At 42.0% G+C, this 23,537-nt stretch overlaps 1 protein-coding gene across 3 annotated transcripts in view; it reads right to left on the reverse strand.

The window, feature by feature from the left end:
- ZNF609 (zinc finger protein 609) overlaps window positions 1–23,537 on the reverse strand; it is a 212,527-nt gene that overhangs the window by 178,696 nt on the left and 10,294 nt on the right. Inside the window, exon 2 of one of the 3 annotated variants that reach the window (XM_078079210.1) lies at window positions 3,849–4,143. The exons of 1 other annotated variant lie outside the window; for it this stretch is intronic. In XM_078079210.1, coding sequence (XP_077935336.1) covers window positions 3,849–4,016 — 168 coding nt within the window. In that variant the 5' untranslated portion in view covers window positions 4,017–4,143. Of the gene's footprint in view, window positions 1–3,269; window positions 4,144–23,537 lie in introns of all 3 variants that reach the window. One more of the 3 variants, XM_078079208.1, reaches the window with a different exon arrangement.

A 23,537-nucleotide genomic window follows, 5' to 3' on the forward strand; every position in this document is an offset into this window, starting at 1 on the left:
ACAGTGAGCCCTTCCAGACAAAGGTGTGGTGGAGCCTAAGCAGGATCCCATGAAGGGAAATCCACATTCTTGGCTAATAGGAAATTCCCTCAGCCATAGCCTGAGATACTTACCTTGATGAGAAAGAAGGTCCTGAGGTGGATAATTTGAATACTCAAATCTCCCTCATTAGCTAGTGGTAGACATGTGACAATTCTACCCTACACCACAAACTCTATTTGTCTTCTCCCCTGTTTCCAAGGTGGTGAGGGGTGGGGAGGGTAGGCGGACATGGTTAGGGGGAGACATCAGTCAAGACGCTTCCCAAATTTTATGAGTTTTCTTTCTTCATGATAGCTCCCAGCTCAGGGTATATAATTCCCAGATTATATCAAAACATGTTTTGCTGTTTTAGTTCTGTTGGTTGTCCCCACATAGAAGGAACATTCCAAACCAGTTAAGGCATAGGCAAGCCCATATCTAAGAGAGAAAATCTTAAAGTTTTCAAAGACTTAGCATATAAGCTATAATCCTTATCATCACTGAGCCCCTATTATACTCTAAACTCTGGAGTCCTTGTTTCCCAAAAGCTGATCTGCTGTAAGATTCCTAGCCTTCTCTTCCCTTAAGTCTTCCCCTCCTCCCATTCTAGAAACACTCTCTCCCTGCAGTGTTTTCATCTCCTAGCAACTTCCTAACATTTATTTAAATAATTATTTCAATGATCAAAGGCTTTATGGAAAAGCACCCCCAGAACCAGACTGTTCAAAAGGGTTGAGGGAATAGGGAAAGGAACTGAGAAACCAGGTTTTGGCTTACAGTAACATCAAACTGCACAGCAACTTTCTGCTTCTAAAAGTACCTCCCAGCAATTTTATCTTTCTTCCAAAAACTGAAGCAGTCTCTCTCCCTTTTCTCTCTCATTCCATTGCCCCACTGTCAGTCTCCTTGGGAGACAAGGCTTATATACCACAGCTACATTATGAAGGGGCAAACCTCCCTGGCACCAAGGTGCTTTCTTAGCTGAATACACTGCATCTTTCAGCCCAATTATAATCTGAAGGGCAACCACTCAACTGGTCACGGGACCTCTAAGAGAAAACAGGTTCCGGTGGTGCCTGGGTGGCTCGGTCGTTAAGCGTCTGCCTTCAGCTCAGGTCATGATCCCAGAGTCCTGGGATCGAGCCCGCGTCGGGCTCCCTGCTCCGTGGGAAGCCTGCTTCTCCCTCTGCTGCTCCCCCTGCTTGTGTTCCCTCTCTCCCTGCCCCTCTCTCTGTCAAATAAATAAATAAAATCTTAAAAAAAAAAAAAAGAAAAGAAAAGAAAACAGGTTCCATTTGCTACTCTGTTGGAGACTATCATGGACATTTAGACGTAAATCCAGCATGAAGCTCAGCATCATTAATCCTTTCACCTGCAGATGACTACTGGGCCTACAAGACTGCGACGTGAGTCAAGAGTTCTAAACAGAAAGGAAAATGAAGTCCACTCTCAGAAGTGGCCACTTTTCAGTGTGCCTGAGTGGCTCAGTCAGTTGGGCATCTGCCTTCGGCTCAGGTCATGATCCCAGGGTCCTGGGATAGAGCCCTGCATCGGGGTCCCTGCTCCAAGGTGAGCCTGCTTCTCCCTTTCCCTGCCACTCTCCCTGCTTGTGCATGCATGCGTGCGCGTGCACGCTCTGTCAAATAAATAAATAAATCTTTTTTTAAAAAAGTGGCCACTTTTCAGCACAGGAAGTACAGTGATTATGAACATGGATATATGGCAAGAGTTTATTGCAGCCAGATGTAGGGAACAGTCTAATGGGCCTGGAACAGAAGCAAGAACTCCTGGTACTCCTAGGCCTCTTTAAAACAGTATTATCTGCACCCCAGAGAAAATGGTAAATCACAGCCAGCACAGGATGAGCCATGCCAGTAGCCAGCTGGAACTTGATGCTGCTGAGGTGGACTATAGCATCTGTCACCTAAACACAGGCAGTTTCTCTCTGGCAGCTGCCACTGGTGAAAGGGAATGAACCATTGTGTTATTAGTGGAAGAAAATGCACAGCCCTGTTACCAGGGAAGCCCAGATGTTGCTAAGAGCTACAGATGTGCCGGAGGCAAAGACCAAAATACCTACAGCAAAGACAGCACAGCCTACCACTGGAATCCAGGCACGGAGAGGGCACCACCACACAAACATACACATGCAGCCTCTATTTATTAACACTTACATATGGAAATAGGTATTCCCTGTTGCAGCTGATGTAATTACAGAGAAACCAATTTATACTGCATCTGCTGGGATCAGCTGAAAGCACGGGGTGAGCAAAACACAGCGGAAAAATCAAGAGCCAATGAAGAGCTCATCACCAGGCCAGCCGCTTTGCAGGAAATTGTAAGCTGCTGAAGTTTAAGGCAGCCTGAGCTGACCCTAGACTCACACCTACTCTGCTCCAGCCCTGCAAGCTCTATTTCCTGAGATGTGAACTAAGATCATCTTCCCAGAGGAGGAGAGCCCCTCCTGTGGCTACAAGCACCTGTCCTTTCAACTCAAGCAGAAGGTAAGGTATCATTACACGGTTTGGCAGCTATTAAACCACCAGGACACTGTGATTACCAATATTTGAGGTAGATACGTGGCCAAGAACTATACCTTTAATGGCCAAAGAATCTCTTTCAAGGCCAAACATGCATAGCCACAACACTAACTCGTAAGGCCTTATGATTAAGTCCCTCTTAGTACAGTCAGTACCTCTTGCTCCCTTATTTACCTGCCCCTTTGCTCCTTGGTAGCCACCAATAGAACACTTGGTAGATATCATACCATGAAACTTATTTAACCTTTTCTCTTCCAGAAACCCAGCAGCACCATTTATTCCATTAAAAAGAACACTCAACCGAAAGCCTATCATCAACTTATAAAGTTTATCAATGACTCTGAGGATGAAATACCAGCAAGCTGGCGACCACGTAAAGGTTGATGCCAGTCTCCAGCAACAAGTGTCTGAGGGTGGGACAAGGACGAGGTAGCAGGTTCTCAACTTGACTTAAGAGAAAATTCATTCTACCAAGTAGCTGCCCCCAACAATAGATATTCTCCAAAATGGCCAGGCCTGCTGTTAATGAATCTATAGAGAATCCCCTAATTTGGAACAAAACCACATTATCATTACCAGCTGCTCTGACCTTGTAATTGGTCATTACCCACAAACTAATGAGCCTCCCACAGAGTGCACAAAGCATTTAGTGGTTAGTCCAGGGCAGTTCTGACTGGCAGTAGGCAGCCAGATCTGGCCACCTCTTACCTTTTCAGACTTGACTTTCTTTAGCGGGCGACACTCATTCTCCCCTTCCTCTGGCTCCGGTTTAGCTCCCAAAGGATTGAGCGCTGCCCCAGGCTCAATAGCTATACTCCCAAGTGGCTCCACAGCTCCTGTATCCACCCCTGCACTTCCATCATACTGACCACCCCGTCCTCCCAAGGGAACTGGCTGGAGGACCCCAGGATCCTTTTCTGAACAAGTCCCCACTCCTTCGCTTCTCTCCTTCTTGCTCTTAGATGAGCTGTTCTCCTTCTCCTTTTTGGAGCCGGCTACACTGCGGGATGCCTTAGCCGCCTTCTCTGAGCCCTTGGGAGCAATAGCAGCAACCAGGCTTCCTGCATTGGCACCATCTCCTGAGCGTCCCTGCACCTCTTTCTTGCTAGCTGCCCCCTCACTTGGAGTGAACAGGGAAGTCCCTGGAGTGGGTTTGCTAGTGTCTTTGCCACTCTTATTCCTTTTGGATTTTGATTTGCCTTCCTTCCCTTGAGGACCTGGCACTGGGGTCACAAACTTGATGTTGTCTGGTAGTGTGGCCACAGCATTGGGAGCCGGTATCCCCACCTCCTTTGAGCCTGACATTTCCAGTTTCTGCTGGTCCTTTTCCAGATCGGCGTCCAGGTCAATGATGAGATTCCCTACTCCAATGTCCCATTCATCCCCACTGTCGTATGTCTCAACCGGGTTTGCATCCACTCCTTTCCCTCCGGAGGCTCCACTGCTCAAGGACATCTTAGAGTCAACGTCCCACCTCAAGATTCAAGGCTCTTCCTTGCCCCCAGCTTTCCTATTTTCAGCTTCAGCTATGTTCTCAGACCTGCCACATTGGTCAGTACATGCCCAGTGGACAACATCATTGCTGGAAAAAGAAAATTTAAAGAACTGTTAAAGGAAACAATACAGGCAAGGAGACAGCCTGAAATAAACTCCCACACAAAACAGACTGTTCCTAGGGGGCTATCACATCACAATGGACAAGACAAACAGGTTCAATTGTATTTCTAACCAAGTCACATTGGACCAGGGAAAAGTTAATTCCCGCTCCATCTCCCCAGGGGAGAGTACAGTATTTCCAAATGCCCGGAGATTCTGTATAAGTCTTAACTAGGAATCCTCTAGAGTTAGTTTCCCATTCCCCAGAGACTTACTTCTACTATCACTGCCAGCTGGCAATCCTCCCTCAATCAATACAGGCCCTGGCACATAACAGATTCAAGCTCTAGCACAACTTTACTCAAACCCCCTTTCTCCTTGCTTCTTCTTGAATTATCAGAGACTCAGAACATGGACTTGCAAAGGCTGTAAAAGCCCTCTATTAACAGGGCCTATCCCTACCAACAATAAGGATGCCTTGTCATTCTACTGTTGGCGGGGGGGGGAATCTTATTATGGATAAGAGTGAAAGAGAAAAAGCAAGCAGAACTAGGAAAAATATAACATTAGGATAGAGAACAAATACTGTAGCTAAAGAAGACAATCCTCAGAGAGGACTCAATTAATCAGCTTAATTTCAGTTAAGTAAGCCTTATTCAACTCAAGGTTTCAAATTATGTCCGAAGAGGGTAATACAGTGTAGCCTTTCCCACGTCCCACTAAAATATCTATGAAGACACACACACATAAACACACACGAAAAAATTTTACCCTGACTGAACACTACTAAAACCCCTAAAAGCAGAGTGTGAAATAATTCTTCACATTTTTACATAAGATTGGTGGCATAGTATTGATAAATACCAAGGCCTCACCACATGAAACAGAGATTAGGTAAAAAAGGGGGGTTGGGGGAGGGAGACAATTTATAACACGCCAGTCTCCTGCCTCGAGACTTCGGGAGTGTACCATCTAGAAAACCTGGCAGCCAACAAATACCATCCATGTTATTACTTTATGACAAAGCGAAAGAGTTCTGTTCTTGCTCACTCCCCTGTCTACCATCTTCCTATATCCATTTAGAAAAGAACGCTCATAACAGAGCAAAAGGCAAACAGAGACAAGACCAATTGTACTTTTTCACCTACTCTCTCAAGACAGTATCAAAGAACCAGGGTGCAGTTACAAGAGAAGACATCATCCCAAGATAGCAGAGCTGTCCCAAGGAAATGCTTGCTAGGAACTGGGATTTAAGAGAGAAAGCTGTGCACACTGATTTGTCATTTAGCTGTAGATATGAGAAGAAAATATATCCTTTACACAAGTAGAGAGCTTAGTACCATTAGGAACAACTATTGCTGGCATCGAGTCTACAGAGACCTTACTTCATAAAAGGAAGAGCAAATGGGGGGGGGGAGTTGATGTAGGAACTATGAAAAAATGCCACCCACAAGGTAAAGGAAACATTATCCCTGAAGTCAGAGAAATGATACCTCTGAAAATATCTAGAATTTTATTTATTTTAAATATTTATTTTATTTATTCGACAGAGACAGAGAGAGACAGCATGAGTGGGGGGCCGGGAGGGAGAAGCAGACTCCCTGCTAAGCAGGAAACCTGACACAGGGCTTGATCCCAGGATCCTGGGATCATGATCTGAGCTGAAGGCAGATGTTTAACCGACTGAGCTACCCAGGTGCCCTAAATATCTAGAATTTTAAAGAAATTTTTGTTGAAATGTTTGGAATTCTCAATACCACCGAAGAAGATTTGGCCTCCAGTAAATATTATCTTTGTTCATTCATTCAAAAAAAATTGTATTTATTACCTACTATGTGCTAGGTGATGGGAATATAGCAGTGAATAAGTGAATAAGGCAGTGGAAAATGGTACTGGAAATAATTCTATTATGAGGGACAGTGAGCATTTCTAGAAAAGGGAATGCCAACTGAATCTGCACTATAGTGCATCATTAAAGCATAGTTCTTTCCAACATCATAATTTATTACCTCTGCAATCTTTGCAACTGTGTGGCAAGGCTTAGAACATAACACGTTCACATTCACTTAAGACTCACCCACTTTCCTCCCAAGCTGCACTATCAGTATGTAATTTAACCATTAAAACAACCCTATGTTTGTTTAACCTTGGAAAAACAAAACTTTCAAAAGACTTTCCTCTACAAAACAAAACAAACAAATACAACCTTCCTCTAGAAAACAGGACTATGATGGAAGAGAGACTCTGGGGGAAAGAATATAAAGTACATAAAAATGATAGTGCTCAGAGAGCTTATGACAGTTCTCACTTTACTATACTCGCTGACCTGTCATAGGGAGCAGGATAAATGACGTATGCCAGTAAGGAAGAGACAGCATTAAGAAGAAAACAGGCAGAAATGAAAGGATATGAACTTAGACAAAAGGATATGAGGATATGACATTTTTTAAAAAGGAAGAAGGAAACAAAAAATGCACTACCTATTAAAATTCACACAGAAATCAAAAAAGCACAGAACTGAAACTGTGGGAAATGATTCAGTAAACTACAAGAAAACTTGAGATATTTTCCTAGAACATGAATAAAAAGGACAGCAAAAAGAAAATTAGAGAAGTTGAGAGAGATATACCATTTAATAGCATTGAAAAGAAAACTGAGGAAACTAGAACAAACGGGAGGAAAGCAACCCATTAAGACATAATAAATGAATAATATCTTGAGCTAAAAAAGATCCTGCATGCAGATTAAAAAGGTTTACTACTCTTTAGCAAAATCAATTTAAAAAGCCAAACTTGCACACATTCTGGCAAAATTCTCCAATTATAAGGACAAAATTTGGACCAACCTCAGACTGCTCTGCAATATTAAATGTTAAAAAAGAATGAAAAATCTACAGAATTTTGAAGAAAAAAGGTTGTTACTCAAGTTTTACAGTCAAGTTGTTGTCATGTATAAAAGTAATAGGGGCACCTGGGTAGCTCAGTCAGTTGGGCATCCAACTCTAGGTTTTGGCTTAGGTCATGACCTCAGAGTTGTGGAATGGAGCCTGTGTCAGGCGCTCAGTACAGAGTCTGTTTGTCCCTCTCCCTTTGTTCCTCCCCCAGTCCCCTCCCCCTACCCAGCTCTCGCGTACACTTTCTCTCGCTCTCAAATACTTTTTAAAAAAGATAATAGATTTTCAGTTATGTAAAAACATGTACATATCCATCTTGTTAAAAAACTATCTGAAGCCCTAAAATCAGTTCAGTAGCATAAATGTGAACAATTCTTGTAAACACAAATACCAACTGAATTTCATAATCTGAAGAGTAAACTGGATGCAGATATTAAAAATTATTCCTGAAAAGATCTGAGGTAAAATCAATGCCTATAATAATGTAGAACCCAAAATTCAGCCTTAACACTAGTAAGGAAAGACACTTCCTCAAATTCCTCTTGCCCCAATTCTGTATGTCCTGGCAAATTGTTTTGTTTTTCTCTAGTCAACAAAATATATTGCCATTACTTTTCTTTTTAAATGTGATTCTTCTCAAAGGGAAGCTGGAGAAGAAAACTGAACATCTGGTGGTCTGTGCTCATTTCCAGGTTCTACATTTGAAGTGATATTCATTAAATAGAAGGATGTCCAGAAGAGTATACTGAAAGATCAAAAAGCCATTTTTCATAAGAGCAAAGGTCTTACAAATTGGTATTCCTTAGTCTGGAAAGGAGACTACTGAAGGGAGACAGGTTGCTGAGCTTCAAATATCTGATGGTTGAAATGTAGAAGAGAGAAACTTATCCTGTGATGCTGAGGGTAGAAACAGGACCAATGAATAGAAGTTACAGAATGACAGATGTTTTGGGACGCCTGGGTGGCTCAGTCTGCCTTCAGCTCAGGTCATGATCCCAGGGTGCTGGGATCAAGTCCCGTATCAGGCTCCTTGCTCAGCGGGAGCGTGCTTCTCCCTCTGCCTGTCTCTCCCCCTGCTTGCGCGCGCTCTGACAAATAAATAAAATTAAAAAAAAAAAAAAGAATGACAGATGTTTTAACTCAGGAAGAAATTCAATAACCTGAGATTTCCAACAATAGCCCACAATACTTAATGAAGCCATATCTTTATCACTGAAAGTACTGAGCAGATGGGGCACCTGGGTGGCTCAGTCGTTAAGTGTCTGCCTTTGGCTCAGATCATGATCCTAGGGTCCTGGGATCGAGCCCCTCAATGGGCTCCCTGCTCAGCGGGAAGCCTGCTTCTCCCTCTCCCTCTCCCCCTGCTTGTGTTCTCTCTCTCGCTCTATCAAATAAATAAATAAAATCTTAAAAAAAAAAAAGTGCTGAGCAGAAAAAGCATAATCATCTATCAAGCAAATTACATAAAGAATTCCTCTAAGTGTGGTGGGGGGGTAGTCTGGACATGTCTAGGGCCTTTTTCAGATCTATAATTCTATTAATGTATCTATCAAAAAGTGCTTTCCTTCCTAGAAAACCACCCAGAAGTTCTGGACCAGGATGCAAACAAAGAAAACATATCCTGAGGACTGATCTTTAGTAGTCACAATGTTCTTTTGAGAGTCACTGTCCTATTTTTGAGGGTATTAAGAGTTTTCATAAATACTACTTTTAACCAGGTGACTTTTCAGAAATCCAGTTTTCCAAACCCCGCAGGCTTCACAGTAACTTTGGTGGTACATTTCCAAAGATAAACTAAAATTGCCAAGGATTCTTTAATCAGCCTGACTGCAGCAGCCAAACCATTTCCCATCTGCTCCCTACAGCATCCCTGGCTTTAGACTGCTAATAATCAATTCTCTGACAGGTCATTGCAGAGATGTTTAACCACAGGAGGTAGGGCAACTAACATGCTTGCTGGAAATGAAAAGCACTGACCTCTCGCTTCCATGGCAGACAAAGTGCAGAATCAGGAGAACCAATACCTTACAGAGACCACAAGGCACTTTCAACTTGCAAGAGCTTCTGTAAATATTTTCCTCTCTCTTCTCTCCTTCTGCCTAATTGTACTGCACTTCCTTATTTAGGACCACAATTCACCAGACTCTGGAATTACTTGTCAGTACCATTTATTATTTGTTCCTGCACCTGATCACCAACAACTCCTCTCTGTGCAAATATAGCTAAGGGACCAAGATAGGTCATGATAATCACTCCCCATATCCTGTACCTGTAACAACAAAAGTTCAAATCCCAGTTTCCTCCCTGGAACCCAATTCCATCTCTCAGACTCCCAGCCCACAGACTGGTTTGTAATCACATATTTTGGGTCATTATTTACTTTTTTAAGGCACATGCCATAGATCCCGCTACTTTCCTACCTCAGGAATGAACAAGGACTTCAAGATGGCTAAGAATGAGAAAGAGTCTTCATGTGAGGTTCCCCCCACTCCCCAGAGCACATACAGCAACTGAGCCTACTGATGTTCAAACATAATAAGGACAGTACTTCTCCCTAGAGGACTATAATGAGAGAGTATCTCTTTAACTGCCAACTACCCACAGATAATCTGGTCTAAGTAGCAAATAGTCCAATGTTCTCCTGTAAATTTATCTGTCCACCCCTCTTCTTACGGGTTTTGGATCAATCTTCTTATAGGCTTTGGCCTGAGTGACAGCTGTATGTGAGTGTGTATAATCTGCTTGGGACCATACAAGTCATACACATTTATTTTTTTTTTAAAGATTTTTTATCTATTTATTTGTCAGAGAGAGAGAGATCACAAGTAGGCAGACAGGTAGGCAGAGGGAGAGGGAGAGGGAGAAGCAGGCTTCCCACCGAGCAGGGAGCCCGATGCGGGGCTCGATCCCAGGACCCTGAGATCATGACCTGAGCTGAAGGCAGACACTTAACTGACTGAGCCACCCAGGCGCCCCAAGTCATACACATTTAAATGTGAAGGTGATCTGTCTGGCTAGGCAGTTCCCTCCAAAGGCTGTATGGTCAAAAAAAAAAAAAAAGAAAAAAAAAATGCTATACCCAATTTTAAGAAGATAGTATGGTGTAGAAAAAAGAACACTGAACTTAGAATCAAGATACGATTTCTGGGGCACCTGGCTGGCTCAATCAGAACATGCAACTCTTGATCTTGGGGTTGTGAGTTTGAGCCCCACGTTGGGTTTTGAGATTACTTTTAAAAAAATAAACTTAAAAAAAGAGTGATTTCTGGGGCGCCTGGGTGGCTCAGTTGGTTAAGAGACTGCCTTCAGCTCAGGTCATGATCCTGGAGGCCCGGGATAGAGTCCTCCATCAGGCTCCCTGCTTAGCAGGGAGTCTGCTTCTCCCTCTGACCCTCCCCCCTCATGTGCTCTCTCTCATTCTCTCTCTCAAATAAATAAATAAAATCTTTAAAAAAAAAAAAGTGATTTCTGGGAGCACCTGGTTGACTCAGTCAGTAGAGCACGCAACTCTACTTTTTTTCTTTTTTAAAAGATTTATTTATTGGGACGCCTGGGCGGCTCAGTCGTTGGGCGTCTGCCTTCAGCTTAGGTCATGATCCCAGAGTCCTGGGATCGAGCCCCGCATTGGGCTCCCTGCTCCGCAGGGAAGCCTGCTTCTCCCTCTCCTACTCCCCCTGCTTGTGTTCCCTCTCTCACTGTGTCTCTCTCTATCAAATAAATAAATAAAATCTTAAAAAAAAAAAAGATTTATTTATTTATTTGAGAGAGTGTGTGGGAGTGGGGAGGAGGCGGATTTTAAGCAGATTGCACATTGAGCTTGGAGCCTGACTTCGGGCTCAATCTCGCAATCCTGAGATCGGGACCTGAGCTGAATCCAAGAGTTAGATGCTTAACTAACTATGCCACCAAGCACCCCATTTTTTTTTAAGATTTACTGGAGCACCTGGGTGGCTCAGCTGGTTGAACATGGGACTCTTGATTTTGGCTCAGGTCATGTGATCTCATGGGTCGTGAGATCGAGCCCCCAGTCGGCTCCATGCTAGGCGGGGAGCTGGCTTGAGATTCTCTCTCCCTCTGCCCCTCCCCCCTGCCGCATACGTGCTCTCACTCTAAAATAAATCAATCTTTTGAGAGAGAGAGAGAGAGCGCAAGCACATGGTGGGGGAGGGACAGAGGGAGAGGGAAAGCAAGAATCTCAAGCAGACTCCCCGCTAAGCACAGAGCCAGAGGTGGGGCCTGACCTCAAGACCCTGAGATCATGACCTCAGCCAAAATCAAGTCAGAAGCTTAACTGACTGAGCCACCCAGGGGCCCCCTAGAGCATGCTACTTTTGATCTCAGGGTCATGAGTTCGGGCCCCATGTTGAGTGTAGAATTTACTTAAAAAAAAAAGAGAGAGAGATGTGATTTCTGGACTCAAATTTCCACTGACCCTAGCCAAGTTGCTTCATTAAATATTCTCATTTATAAAATGGAGGAAGCATCCATCATGGTTCTAAGCATATTATGAGCATACAAATTTGAGAAGTATAAGACAACTCAAAAATATAAAATGAGGGGCGCCTGGGTGGCTCAGCTGGTTAAGCGACTGCCTTCAGCTCAGGTCATGATCCCAGCGTTCTGGGATCAAGCCCCACATCAGGCTCCCTGCTTAGTGGGGAACATGCTTCTCCCTCTCCCTCTGCCTGCCACTCTGCCTTCTTGTGCTCTCTCTCTCTCTGTGTCAAATAAGTAAATAAAATCTTAAAAAATAAATAAATAAATAAAAATATATAAAATGACCCAAATATTCTTTTTTTTTTTTTTTTTAAAGATTTTATTTATTTATTTGACAGAGAGAGAGACACAGCGAGAGAGGGAACACAAGCAGGGGGAGTGGGAGAGGGAGAAGCAGGCTTCCCGCGGAGCAGGGAGCCCGATGCGGGGCTCGATCCCAGGACCTGGAATCATGACCTGAGCCGAAGGCAGACGCTTAACGACTGAGCCACCCAGGCGCCCCGAATGACCCAAATATTCTTCTACTGTTCTAGTGTCTGAACTTAAAGAGTACTATTTCACAATTAGACCTTATACAGAGTATCAAGGTATTTAAAAAAATAAAGGAAAAATGTTTAAAATTTTTTTACAAATTAAATTACAGATAGTACTGATATCAACCTAAGTTCTATGAAAGAAAAATGACAATCCGTTTTTCTTTCTCTTTTTCTTTCTTTCTTTAAAGATTTTATTTATTTGACAGAGAGTTACAGACAGAGAGCACAGAATGGCAGAGGGAGAGGGAGAAGCAGGCTCCCCACTGAGCAGAGAGCCCGATGTGGGACTCGATCCCAGGACACTGGGACCATAACCTGAGCTGAAGGCAGACGCTTAACCGACTGAGCCACCCAGGTGCCCCGGCAATCCATTTTTCTTCCATGAACTCAGCAGTCTGAATTTTCTCTTTAGGATACTCCTTAACTTCAGAGGCGGCTCAAAACCCTACACCACAGTGACAGACAGACTCCATCTTCCTTCAAAAATCCCTTAGGGCCAAGGTACCCATCTCAAAGCTCACGGTTTTAACATCTGGACTCTCTTTTCTTTTATCACCTGTTCTAATCCACTAGGTTGTTGACCCCACTGATAGGACAGGACTTCAAATCTAAATTATGTGAGATTCGTGGGTTTGATGCTCCAGGGAAAGGTCAACAAACCAATGGGATACAACAAAGCTGCTATACGAAAACCGTATTATACCATCTTCCCTAAATTCCAGAGGCTACTCTGAAATCAGTTTGTGCTTAGCCAGCCTCTGGTGAGGCTAGTACAACATGTAAACCACCCTCAGTGACTCTAAGCTTACCCAGCTGGAAGAACAGGCATCTCCCTCTCCACCTGCCACACTTCATAGGAGCTCACTAATCAACTGAATTTCCACCTAGGGCTCTAACGAGAAACAATCAACTTTCCTTTGGGTCTCTCCCTTAATTTATTACATTAATTACTGTAACAAAGGAACTGTGTCATCTCCTTAAGTACCATAGCTCTCAGCTTATATCTCCAATGGGGGATCAGATAAAGAACAGACTAACAGTGCCAATTTGAGAAGACGGATCCAATTCAACAGGGCTCATCTGACCATGTATCACCTAAGGACAGAAGAGTAAAAAGTATGGCATCTCTCAGTCCCTGAGTGTTTTTATGCTGCATCTCATGAATAGTTTTATGGTCCTCACAGACTGCTATTCTCAGACAAAGATTATGAGGCTTGACCTGTTTCTTTTCACAAAAGCAACTGACACTTCCACCAGGACATAGCTGTTCAACAGGGCTCAGGCTTAGAGCTTTGGTGTTTGCTGATACTGCTCTGTGCCAGCATACATCTCACAACAGGCTAAACAGTACACTGAATATGTAAATAATTCAGTCCCAGCTGTACAGGCGTTCATTTGGTGGAAGCAGTCCACAGAGAAAACCCCTACCAAGACCTATGTGTAAGTAGGCCAAGAAGCAGAAGGCAAAGACCATCTAAATAATAAAGCTCCACCATCCCCCTTTCCCCTAATAATTGGAGGACTATATAGCCTTTATAATTTAGTTCTAATCCCCAGAAGTAAACTTTCTATGCTAAAGAGAAAGAGGTGGTCAGATTCTTAGGAAAAAAGTGAATAGTGGAGATGGCTAGGAATCAGATCTAAGAAATCAGTCCTCCACACAGAACTGTTGTGTGAAAGCTTTTCTCTATGTCAATTATCTCATCTCTAAAACAGGTGATAATGTGGGAGAAATTCATGGGCATGAGGGAAAAGAAATAACCCAAGCATTTCTCAGGAAATACAAGGAATTACCTTCACTTTTTATAGACCTCACCTCCCTTCCTAAATTATACACAAGAGCTACTATGCTATACTAACTATAAAGAGCAAAGAAAAACTTTCTATCAAAAGGTACTATCTACACTGTTAGCCATTAAAAAATGGTGGAATCCACATGTACACCTGTAAGGCTATCTAAGCCATGTATACCCTCCTTCTCCAGTCCTATCTCATGGCCACACTCTGTCCTCTGCACCACTCTCTCACCTTAATGCCTCACGGCTTTTACCTGAAAGGCATTCCCTGTGCACACCCTACCTCCCAATATGTGTGATGACTTGTTTAATATTTGTTTCATCCATTCAACTGCAAGCATCCTGAGGACAGGGCTGTCTCTTTTGCTCACCATTGTATCCTAATAACAGTGTTTGGTTTATAGTCAGCCCTCAATAAATATTTTGGTCAATAAATGAGAGAGGGATGGATGCCTGGGTGGCACAGTTGGTTGGGCATCCAATTCTTGAGTTCAGCTTGGGTCATGATCTCAGGGTCATGGGACAGAGACCCACGTTGGGCTCTGCACTTAGCTCAGAGTCTGCTTGAGATTCTCTCTCCCTCTCCTTCTGCCCCTCCCGCTCATGCTCCTTAAAGTAAATAAATAAATCTTTAAAAAATAAGTGAATAAATGGATGGGTGGATGGATGAATGGGTGAATGAATGAATGAATGAATGAGGGAGTGAACACTGCTTTCTCCTCAATAGGCAGAATCATAATGGTGCCCAGGCTGCCATTTCTCCTCTCCATTCTTACTTCAATTTCATTTGTGTCTAGTTACAAACTGTCTCAATTACCTGACAGTCTTCAAACTTATTAGAACAGAATATGGATTCCTCTCTCTAGGAGGAATCTAGGGGAAAGGCTACGAAACAAAACAGTCTCCACATTTCTTAAAATACTTATGTGTTCCTGAGTATTCTCTTAACCTTCAAATAGTTCCATCCATACACAATGCAGATGCTTCCCAAAATAGGGCTAGTACACAAATCAGGTGTTCTGGACATAACTGACTCCTGAGAACCCTCATGTATATACTTAAATGTATGATAAATTCTATCAGACTTAAACCACTCAGTTTTCACATTTTAAACATCTATAAATCAAAGATGACAGAAGTCAGAAAAGTGGTCATGTCTGTGGGGGTGGTAGTTAATGACTGGGAAGAAACATGAGGGGATCCTGTGGGGCTGGAAATGTTCTATATCTTGAACTGGATGGTGGTTATATGGCTGTACAAATATGTAAAAATTGAGCTGTACACTTAAGATTATTGAACTTAATGTACTTTATTACATGCACATTATACTTAAAAAAAAAAGTAAAATAGTAAATACCTATGAACAAGAGAGCTGCATTACTGGATCATGTTCCTGGCCCTAAAGCAGCATTTTATGCAATCATGATAATAGGGAACCATGGCATCAATCTTCACAAGTTAGGACATTTAGGGAGAATGGTAAGAAGGAAAAGAAAGAGGGCGCCTGGGTGGCTCAGTTGGTTAAGCGACTGGCTTCGGCTCAGGTCATGATCCTGGAGTCCCTGGATCGAGTCCCGCATCGGGCTCCCTGCTCGGCAGGGAGTCTGCTTCTCCCTCTGACCCTCCCCCCTCTCATGTGCTTGCTCTCTCTCATTCTCTCTCTCAAATAAATAAATAAAAAATCTTTAAAAAAAAAAAAAAAGAAGGAAAAGAAAGAAAAAGGAAAGGAAGAAGCTAACTAATTAAGCATTACCCTATGTTTGACTATATTGTGAGATTTACAAATCTGTTGAAGAATCTGAAAAGATTAGTGATAGGGATGTAACAACAAGCTAAAATAAAGTAATTAATGATATTAAATCATGGAAAAAACAAAAATTGTACAAGAAAACATAACAGCAGTATACAAAATGGCCCAACAGTAAAATATGTCCTTAACACAATAATGAGTACTTATTTAACGAAAAATGTGACACAACTATACTAAGAGTATTTGGTAAGGAGAGGACAGTGGAAAGCATATCGTTATTTTGATACAGGAGTAAATCTAAGAAAAAGACTAATAAGTGGTGTAAAGATGTTGCCTATAGGGATTAAGACTTGGTGGTGGGAAGGTATAAAAAGTGGATTACTGATTTTCATTAAAAGCCACAGTACTACTTGATTTTCAATATAAAGTTCATGGAAAGACAAAAACAAAAAAGTCTATGTATTAATTTGATAAATAAAACACATTTTGAAATAATTATATAAAAAGGATATACTCCCCCAAACATCCCTGGATTCCCTTAATAGGTTATCATAAGGGGTGCCTGGGTGGCTCATCTGGTTAAGTATCTGCCTTTGGCTCACGTCATGATCCCAGGGTCCTGGGATCAAGCCCTGCATTGGGCTCCCTCCTCAGGGGGGAGCCCGCTTCTCCCTCTCCCTCTGCCCCTACCCTTGCTTGTGCGCTCTCTCTTTCACTCATTCTCTCTCAAGTAAGTAAATAAAATCTTTAAAAAATATGTTATCATAAAATGTATCAATCCAGTAATTTATTAAAAATTTTATGGGAGGGGCACCTGGGTGGCTCAGTTGGTTAAGCATCTGCCTTTGGCTCAGGTCATGATCCCAAGGTCCTGGGATTGAGCCCTGCGTCGGGCTCCCTGCTCAGTGGAGAACCTGCTTCTCCCTCTGCCTCTGCCATTCTTGCTCAGCGGGAGAGTCTGCTTCTCCCCTTCTCTCTGCCCCTTACCCCTTCTCGTGCTCTCTCTCTTTGCTCACTCTCTCTCTCAAATAAACAAAATCTTTTTTAAAAAATCTAAAAAGAAAATCTTATGGGAGATGGGTGGAAGGACAGCAGAAATGAGGTAGATGTGGCTATACAAGGGCAATGTGAGGGACCTTTGTGGTGATAAAACTGCTTTGTATCTTGACTATGGTGGTAATAAAACAGCAGAGAACTAAATATATACACTCATGAATGGGTACAAGTAAAACTGAAGAAATTTGAACAAGATGGGTAGATTGTATCAATGTCAGTATCTGGTCGTGATATTGTACTGTAGTTTTGCACGATATGACTATTGGGGGAACCTGGGTAAAGGGTACAAGGGATCCCTCTGTATTATTCTTACAACTGCATGAGAATCTACAATCATCACCTGAGCCAAAGGCAGACGCTTAACGACTGAGCCACCCAGGCGCCCCTCAAATTTAAAAGTTTTAAAAATCATTGAAACAAGGGCACCTGGGTAGCTCAGTCAGTTAAGTGTCTGACTTGATTTTAGCTCAGGTCATGATCTCACGGTGGTGGCATGGAGCCCCACACTGGGTTCCGTGCTCAGTGGGGAGTTGGCTTGAGATTCTCTTTTTTCCCTCTTCCTCTGCCCCTCCCAGAGTGGAGCCCAAAGTAGGGCTGAACTCACAACCCGGAGATTAAGACCTGAGCTGAGATCAAGAGTCAGATGCTTGGGGCACCTGGGTGGCTCAGTTGTTAGGCATCTGCCTTTGGCTCAGGTCATGATCCCAGGGTGCTGGGATTGAGCCCCTCATTCAGGCTCCCTGCTCTGTGGGAAGCCTGCTTCTCCCTCTCCCGCTCCCCCTGCTTGTGTTCCCTCTCTCGCTGTCTGTGAAATAAATAAAAATAAAATCTTAAAAAAAAAAAAGAGGGCACCTGGGTGGCTCAGTTGTTAAGTGTCTGCCTTCAGCTCAGGTCATGGTCCCGGGGTCCTGGGATCGAGCCCTGCATCGGGCTCCCTGCTCCGCGGGAAGCCTGCTTCTCCCTCTCCCACTCCCCCTGCTTGTGTTCCCTCTCTCACTGTGTCTCTCTCTGTCAAATAAATAAATAAAATCTTAAAAAAAAAAAAAAAAAGAGTCAGACGTTTAACCAACTGAGTCACTCCAGGTGCCCCAATAATATTCTCTGTCTTTAAAAGATGAATTTTTTTGACAGGCCTTCATTAAAGCCTTTACCTCCTTTGGTCAACAGCTCTGGTATGTATTTCTTGGGGATCAAAAGAACACACAGTTATCACAAATATAAACAAACCTTGGTTTTGCGGAGGGATGTTTATCTTTATTTAGTTCTGATTCTCTTCCTAATGATGCTCACCATTTTCCTGGCAGCATACTGAGCTAATTTTTCTAGGAATAGGCTTACCAAGATTCCTAGTCTTTGGGGGCTTACAAGGGTTAGCTAGAAGTTACTCATGCTGGGCGCCTGGGTGGCTCAGTTGTTAAGCGTCTGCCTTCGGCTCAAGTCATGATCCCAGGGTCCTGGGATCGAGTCCCACATCGGGCTCCCTCCTCGGCAAGAAGCCTGCTCTCCCTTTCCCACTCCCGCTGCTTGTGTTCCTGCTCTCACTATCTCTGTCTCTGTCAAATAAATAAATAAAATCTTTAAAAAAAAAAAAAAAAGAGAAGTTACTCATGCTAAGAAAGTGGTTTGGACCTTCTACCTCTTTTTTTTAAATGTAACACTTGTCCACATTGAAGCTCATCTATTTTTCATCTCCCCCGACCCCCAACAGCCAAGAGATTCCTGAAGTTTATAATCTAAACAACTCAGAAACTTAACTACCTGAAAGAGCTTAATGTCATGGGAAAATCTGAATATGTCACTTATGTAAAACATTTATTAAAAGGTCAAATAAGATGGGTGTCATTGCTTAAGCTCTTCTACCTAGAAGAACTTACCAGGATGGTTCCTGAAGGTAATGTTACAAGGAACCAGCACAGTACAATGCAAAAAAAGCCAAAACAAAACAAAAGAGGCAGAAAAGCTCAATCCTACTCTTTACTCTCTCTTAGATGCGTAACAATTTCAGGCAAGTCACTGCACTTATATGAGCCACAGTTGCTTCACCTGTAAAAAGGTGAGATAATTAATATACTATATACAGTGTAATACTCTCAGTAGAAACTGGGGCAGCCCCCTAACATTAAACTCATTGATATTCCTAAGCAAGATGAATATTTACTTGAAATAGAACAATAAAAAAGACTGTGAATAGCCTCTTAATAGTTGAAGTCAGGTTTGTGTCTACCTTACAAAAGCTCAGTTTTCAGTTTTTGAGTTTTAGAACTGCAGAGAAGGAACTACAGACCTAAGAAATGCTTACTGTCAGAAAGTCAGTTTGCTAATGCACAACAAAACATTTTCTCCCATTCCATGAGTAAAGTTTTTAAATAGCCTTGGCCTGACTTTTACAAGTTTTTTCAAATTAAACAATGTCCACTGGTAATAACTCTGTCCACACACAACTATTAATGATTTGTCATATGTGATGTTATGTAAACTAACCTATCCCCTTAACTCCAGTAAGTGACATGAACAGTACCAAGTCAACTCAATCTTTAATTTGTATCTTATCAATTTTTCAATATAGTTTTTAGAATCTCCATCTCCAGACCCTTCTTATAGACAGAATCACATCTGAAATCTACACCAGTCCCTTAGTGTAGTGACCATGCCACTTACAACTTGAAGTAACAGACTTTCACTAAGAGATTCATAGTTTATCCTTGAATTCCTTCTAAAATCTTAGGTAGATGTACTTGATCTAATCAAGTTTATTGATGTGATCAAGAAAAACCTAGGCAGCTGGGAAAAAAATGTGTTGGAAATACTAAATAAATGTTAACATTTCTGGGATAATTCCTGGGACTTCTTTAGATTTTTCTGTACTTTTTGTGTTTTGAAAAAAATTAATTCATGTTCTAATCAGAAAAAAAAAAAAAAAGGTTAAGAATCTATCATCATTTGACCTAGAAACTTTAATCTGCTTAGGAGGAGGGGAAAAACAGAAGTGGAAATTCTCTATTTTCATTCCTGAATGGATCAAGTAGTCTTAACAATTTTCTAGCTGCCTTTCCATTTTTAACATGTCCCCTTAAAAAAATAAAAACAGGGGCACCTGGGTGGCTCAGTCGTTAAGCATCTGCCTTCAGCTCAGGTCATGATCCCAGGGTCCTGGGATTGAGCCCCACATTGGGCTCCCTGCTCCGCAGGAAGCCTGCTTCTCCCTCTCCCACTCCCCCTGCTTGTGTTCCCTCTCTCGCTGTCTCTCTCTGCCCAATAAATAAATAAATAAAATCTTTAAAAAAATAAAAACAAACAGGAAACTCTTACCATCAGCTGTGCAAAGAGGCTTACTGAATTTCATCGTTTTTTCCTTTCACCTAATTTTTGGTGGCACTCACCCATCATCACTTTGTGGGCTTCTTTGGCCTTGAATGAAAATGCCTGTTTTTTAAAGATAGCTTTCTTCTCTCCACAGCCTCTAAGACTATGCCAAATAACCGTCTGTTTTGTATAGTCCTTTTGATCCCTAGCTTTCTTTTAACCATGGATTTCTAATACAATGATTTTTAAGCCTTTAAACTTACAGTGGGTTATTTGCTTTCCAAAATCTTTCTTTCTACTTTTCCTAATGTACATACTTGATCATAGTTCCATTTCTTAAAACTGAATCCCCATGTGACAGATTTTATTCTTCCTCTCCCTGAAGAATGCTGAGCTTAGTCAATATATGATTAATATTTTTTGTCTGGTTGAGAATTAGATGATTTAATTTACTGGCCCAGTAAGATGCATGCACAGAGCCCACCACAGAAGTGGTGCTTGGTACACCATGGCTAGTACAGTAATTCTTAAGGCTTCCCAGTTGGCTGGGAGGAAAAGAGCCAAGATATGATTACTATTAAATAGTGCTGACTTATGAAACCTTTATCAAAAGTAAAATGCAGTTTCTTTCTTTGCTTTGTAGGTTCTAAAACTGCCAACTGAAGAAGCAGTTTGTTTTACTCAAAACCATATCTTCACATTTGTTCCCAATGAAGTATTTAGCCAATCCATGTATAAACAAACTGCCTATTATTATTATCTGGCCTAATTTTGCAGCTTCTTTAATCTCCTTTAACAGTTTCAACTCAGTCATATTATTTTGATTAAGAATGTGACATTTTTATTTAAGCAAGGATCTCAATCCTTATAAAAATGTAATACCTTGCTGTCTCTATCATTCCTATCAAGTGCATAGTCTACCAGCACCACATTTCAACGATTAGTCTCCTTCCATCAAGTACCTGAGATGTGAATTAAGTTATTATATCATTATTTTGCCTACCAAGAAAGGAGAAGGAAAAAAAATTACATAAGGACAGAAATGGCATTAATCATATTTATGTCAGTAACACTTTTAAATAAATCTAATGCTTCAGATCACATATTCAGGTAAAACATATTATATATCTGTTGCTGGAAGAAAATGTCACTTCACCGTTATGTCACCTACCCCAATGTGACCTTGTTAAAACTGAATTTCTTTCTTATATAAAGGCTCAAGAGAAAGAATATTGCCAAACACTGCCCTGCACTCCTCTCTGTCAGATAGTGTTATGGAACTCATCTGAAATCCACACTGCCAAGCCTTCTAGCTCTGCTAGGACTGGAAGGGCCAACTAATACAAACCACAGAAACATTACTACTGAAAAAACAGTTTTCACTAGCAAACTATGTCAAGGCATTTTTACTAATAAAGCAATACACCTTGGTCAATTAAACGGAGATCCTTTCAAACCACTAAAGTAAAACAACAACATACACTTGAATTAACAGCTTCTGGCCTTAAAAGTCCACAATATCAGGGCGCCTGGGTGGCTCAGTCATTAAGCGTCTGCCTTCAGCTCAGGTCATGATCCCAGAGTTCTAGGTTCGAGTCCCACATCGGGCTCCCTGCTCCACGGGAAGCCTGCTTCTCCCTCTCCCACTCCCCCTGCTTGTGTTCCCCCTCTCTCTCTGTTAAAATAAATAAAATCTTAAAAAAATAAAAAGTTCACAGTATCAGTAATGTATCATTGTACCAGTTAAGCACATGTAGTGAGAACCTATGACTTCAAGTCTGATATACAGCAAATTCAGAGAAAAGCCATGTGAAATCTACTTAGAAGCCCACCTAACATTACAATCATCTGCCCAAATAAAACAAATTTTTCTTAGCATGGACCTGAGTTCATTAAGAACCTTTATTCTAGAATTGAAGACTTTTTTTTTTTTAAGATTCTGTTCTTAAGCAATCTCCATACCCAAGGTGGGGCTTGAACCCACCACCTGAGATCAAGAGTCCCATGCTCCACGGACTGAGCCAGCCAGGTGCCCCTAAGAACCTTTATTATAAAATTATATATCAAAAAGAGCACATTTTTATGGAATGGCAAATAGGTCTCCTTATGCACTGCGACTGCACAAGTTGATATATAAATAACTAAAAATAGTGTTCAGGTACCACACACCTCAGCTACCTCGAATAGCATACAGTATAACCAGCTAAGAGCTTGATGTCCACAAGCTGCATTCTATAGAACCCAAGGACAGAAATAAGACATTCCATTTCTTGTATATTGTAGGAATTTTGGCTTCCAGCCAATTACCAAAGCAGCAGTCTGGCCTAAGGGATTTCTGTTTCCTATCAGCTTCATGTAAGCAAAAAAGGAATGAGGTAACAGGAAAAATAATGAAGAAATAGAAGGGTTAGGAAAGGGCAAGCAAGGAAATTATAAGAAAATTTATAATACACAAGTCAAACAAGAGAGCATCCAGACATCATGAGACATCTTCATCCTCAGGCTAATGCATTAGGTATTAAGACTTCCAGAACACAGCCAGCTATGTGTTTAGAGGAAGTCAAAATATTTTACCACAAACCTGAAAATTCAATTTTTAAGCTGGGAGCAGAGTGCATACTCCTTGAAAGCTTATTTTTAAAGAGCTACCCCAAAGTTGCTGTGGCCTCATCACAAAGGTCATGCATGATATTGGACTTTTCCCCTTGAGGCAGGAGATAACTCAGAGGCCTACCTCACCCTTTACTCTAGGCATCCAAGACCCAGTCAGCAGAAGGGTAAATCCTACCCCTCAGGGAACTGGCTACAGGGTCTCCAGTTCTACCCCTGGTGTCTTCCAGACATGACTGACTGCAATTTTCACCATGATTAACTTCCAGGAATGCCAGCCAGAGGAGCAGCCAGGAGAAAAGAACATAAGGAGTAGCTGTTTCCCCCTCTATGTCAGCTGGACTCTGGAACAACTGCAGAAACTGCCTTTCTCTCTGCTAGGCAGAACAGCATTCAACCACCTCAGCGAAGGGCCTAACAACCAGTAACACACCACCATCACACTTCTTGAATATGCTTACTCTTATTTTTTTTAAAGATTTATTTATTTGACAAAGAGTGACAGACAGACATACTGGGGGAGGGCGGGGGGAGAGAGAATCCTAAGCAGGCTCCAAGCTTAGCCCTGGACCCAACATGGGGCTCGATCTCACAACCCTGAGATCAGACCTGAGTCATCAAGAGTTGGATGCTTAACCTACTGCACCACCCAGGCGTCCCGGACCATCTTATTTAAAGCTACAGCCCTCCCACCTTTCTCACCTATCCCTCCTCCACACTCCTAATCCCCCTTACTATGCTCTATTTTTATCACCTCATTTATCGGTCTCATAATAATACATAATTATTCATTATGCTTATTTCTATATCCTTCTGTTTAAAGACAAGATCCAGGAGGTTGGGTTTTTTTCTGTTTCTTTGTTTTGGTCTATATTGTTTTGTTTTTTTTAAAGATTTTATTTGTCAGAGAGCGAGCGCACAAGCAGGGGGAGCAGCAGG

Source organism: Halichoerus grypus, chromosome 8, assembly GCF_964656455.1.
Source record: "Halichoerus grypus chromosome 8, mHalGry1.hap1.1, whole genome shotgun sequence".
NCBI classification, from domain to species: Eukaryota; Metazoa; Chordata; class Mammalia; order Carnivora; family Phocidae; genus Halichoerus; species Halichoerus grypus.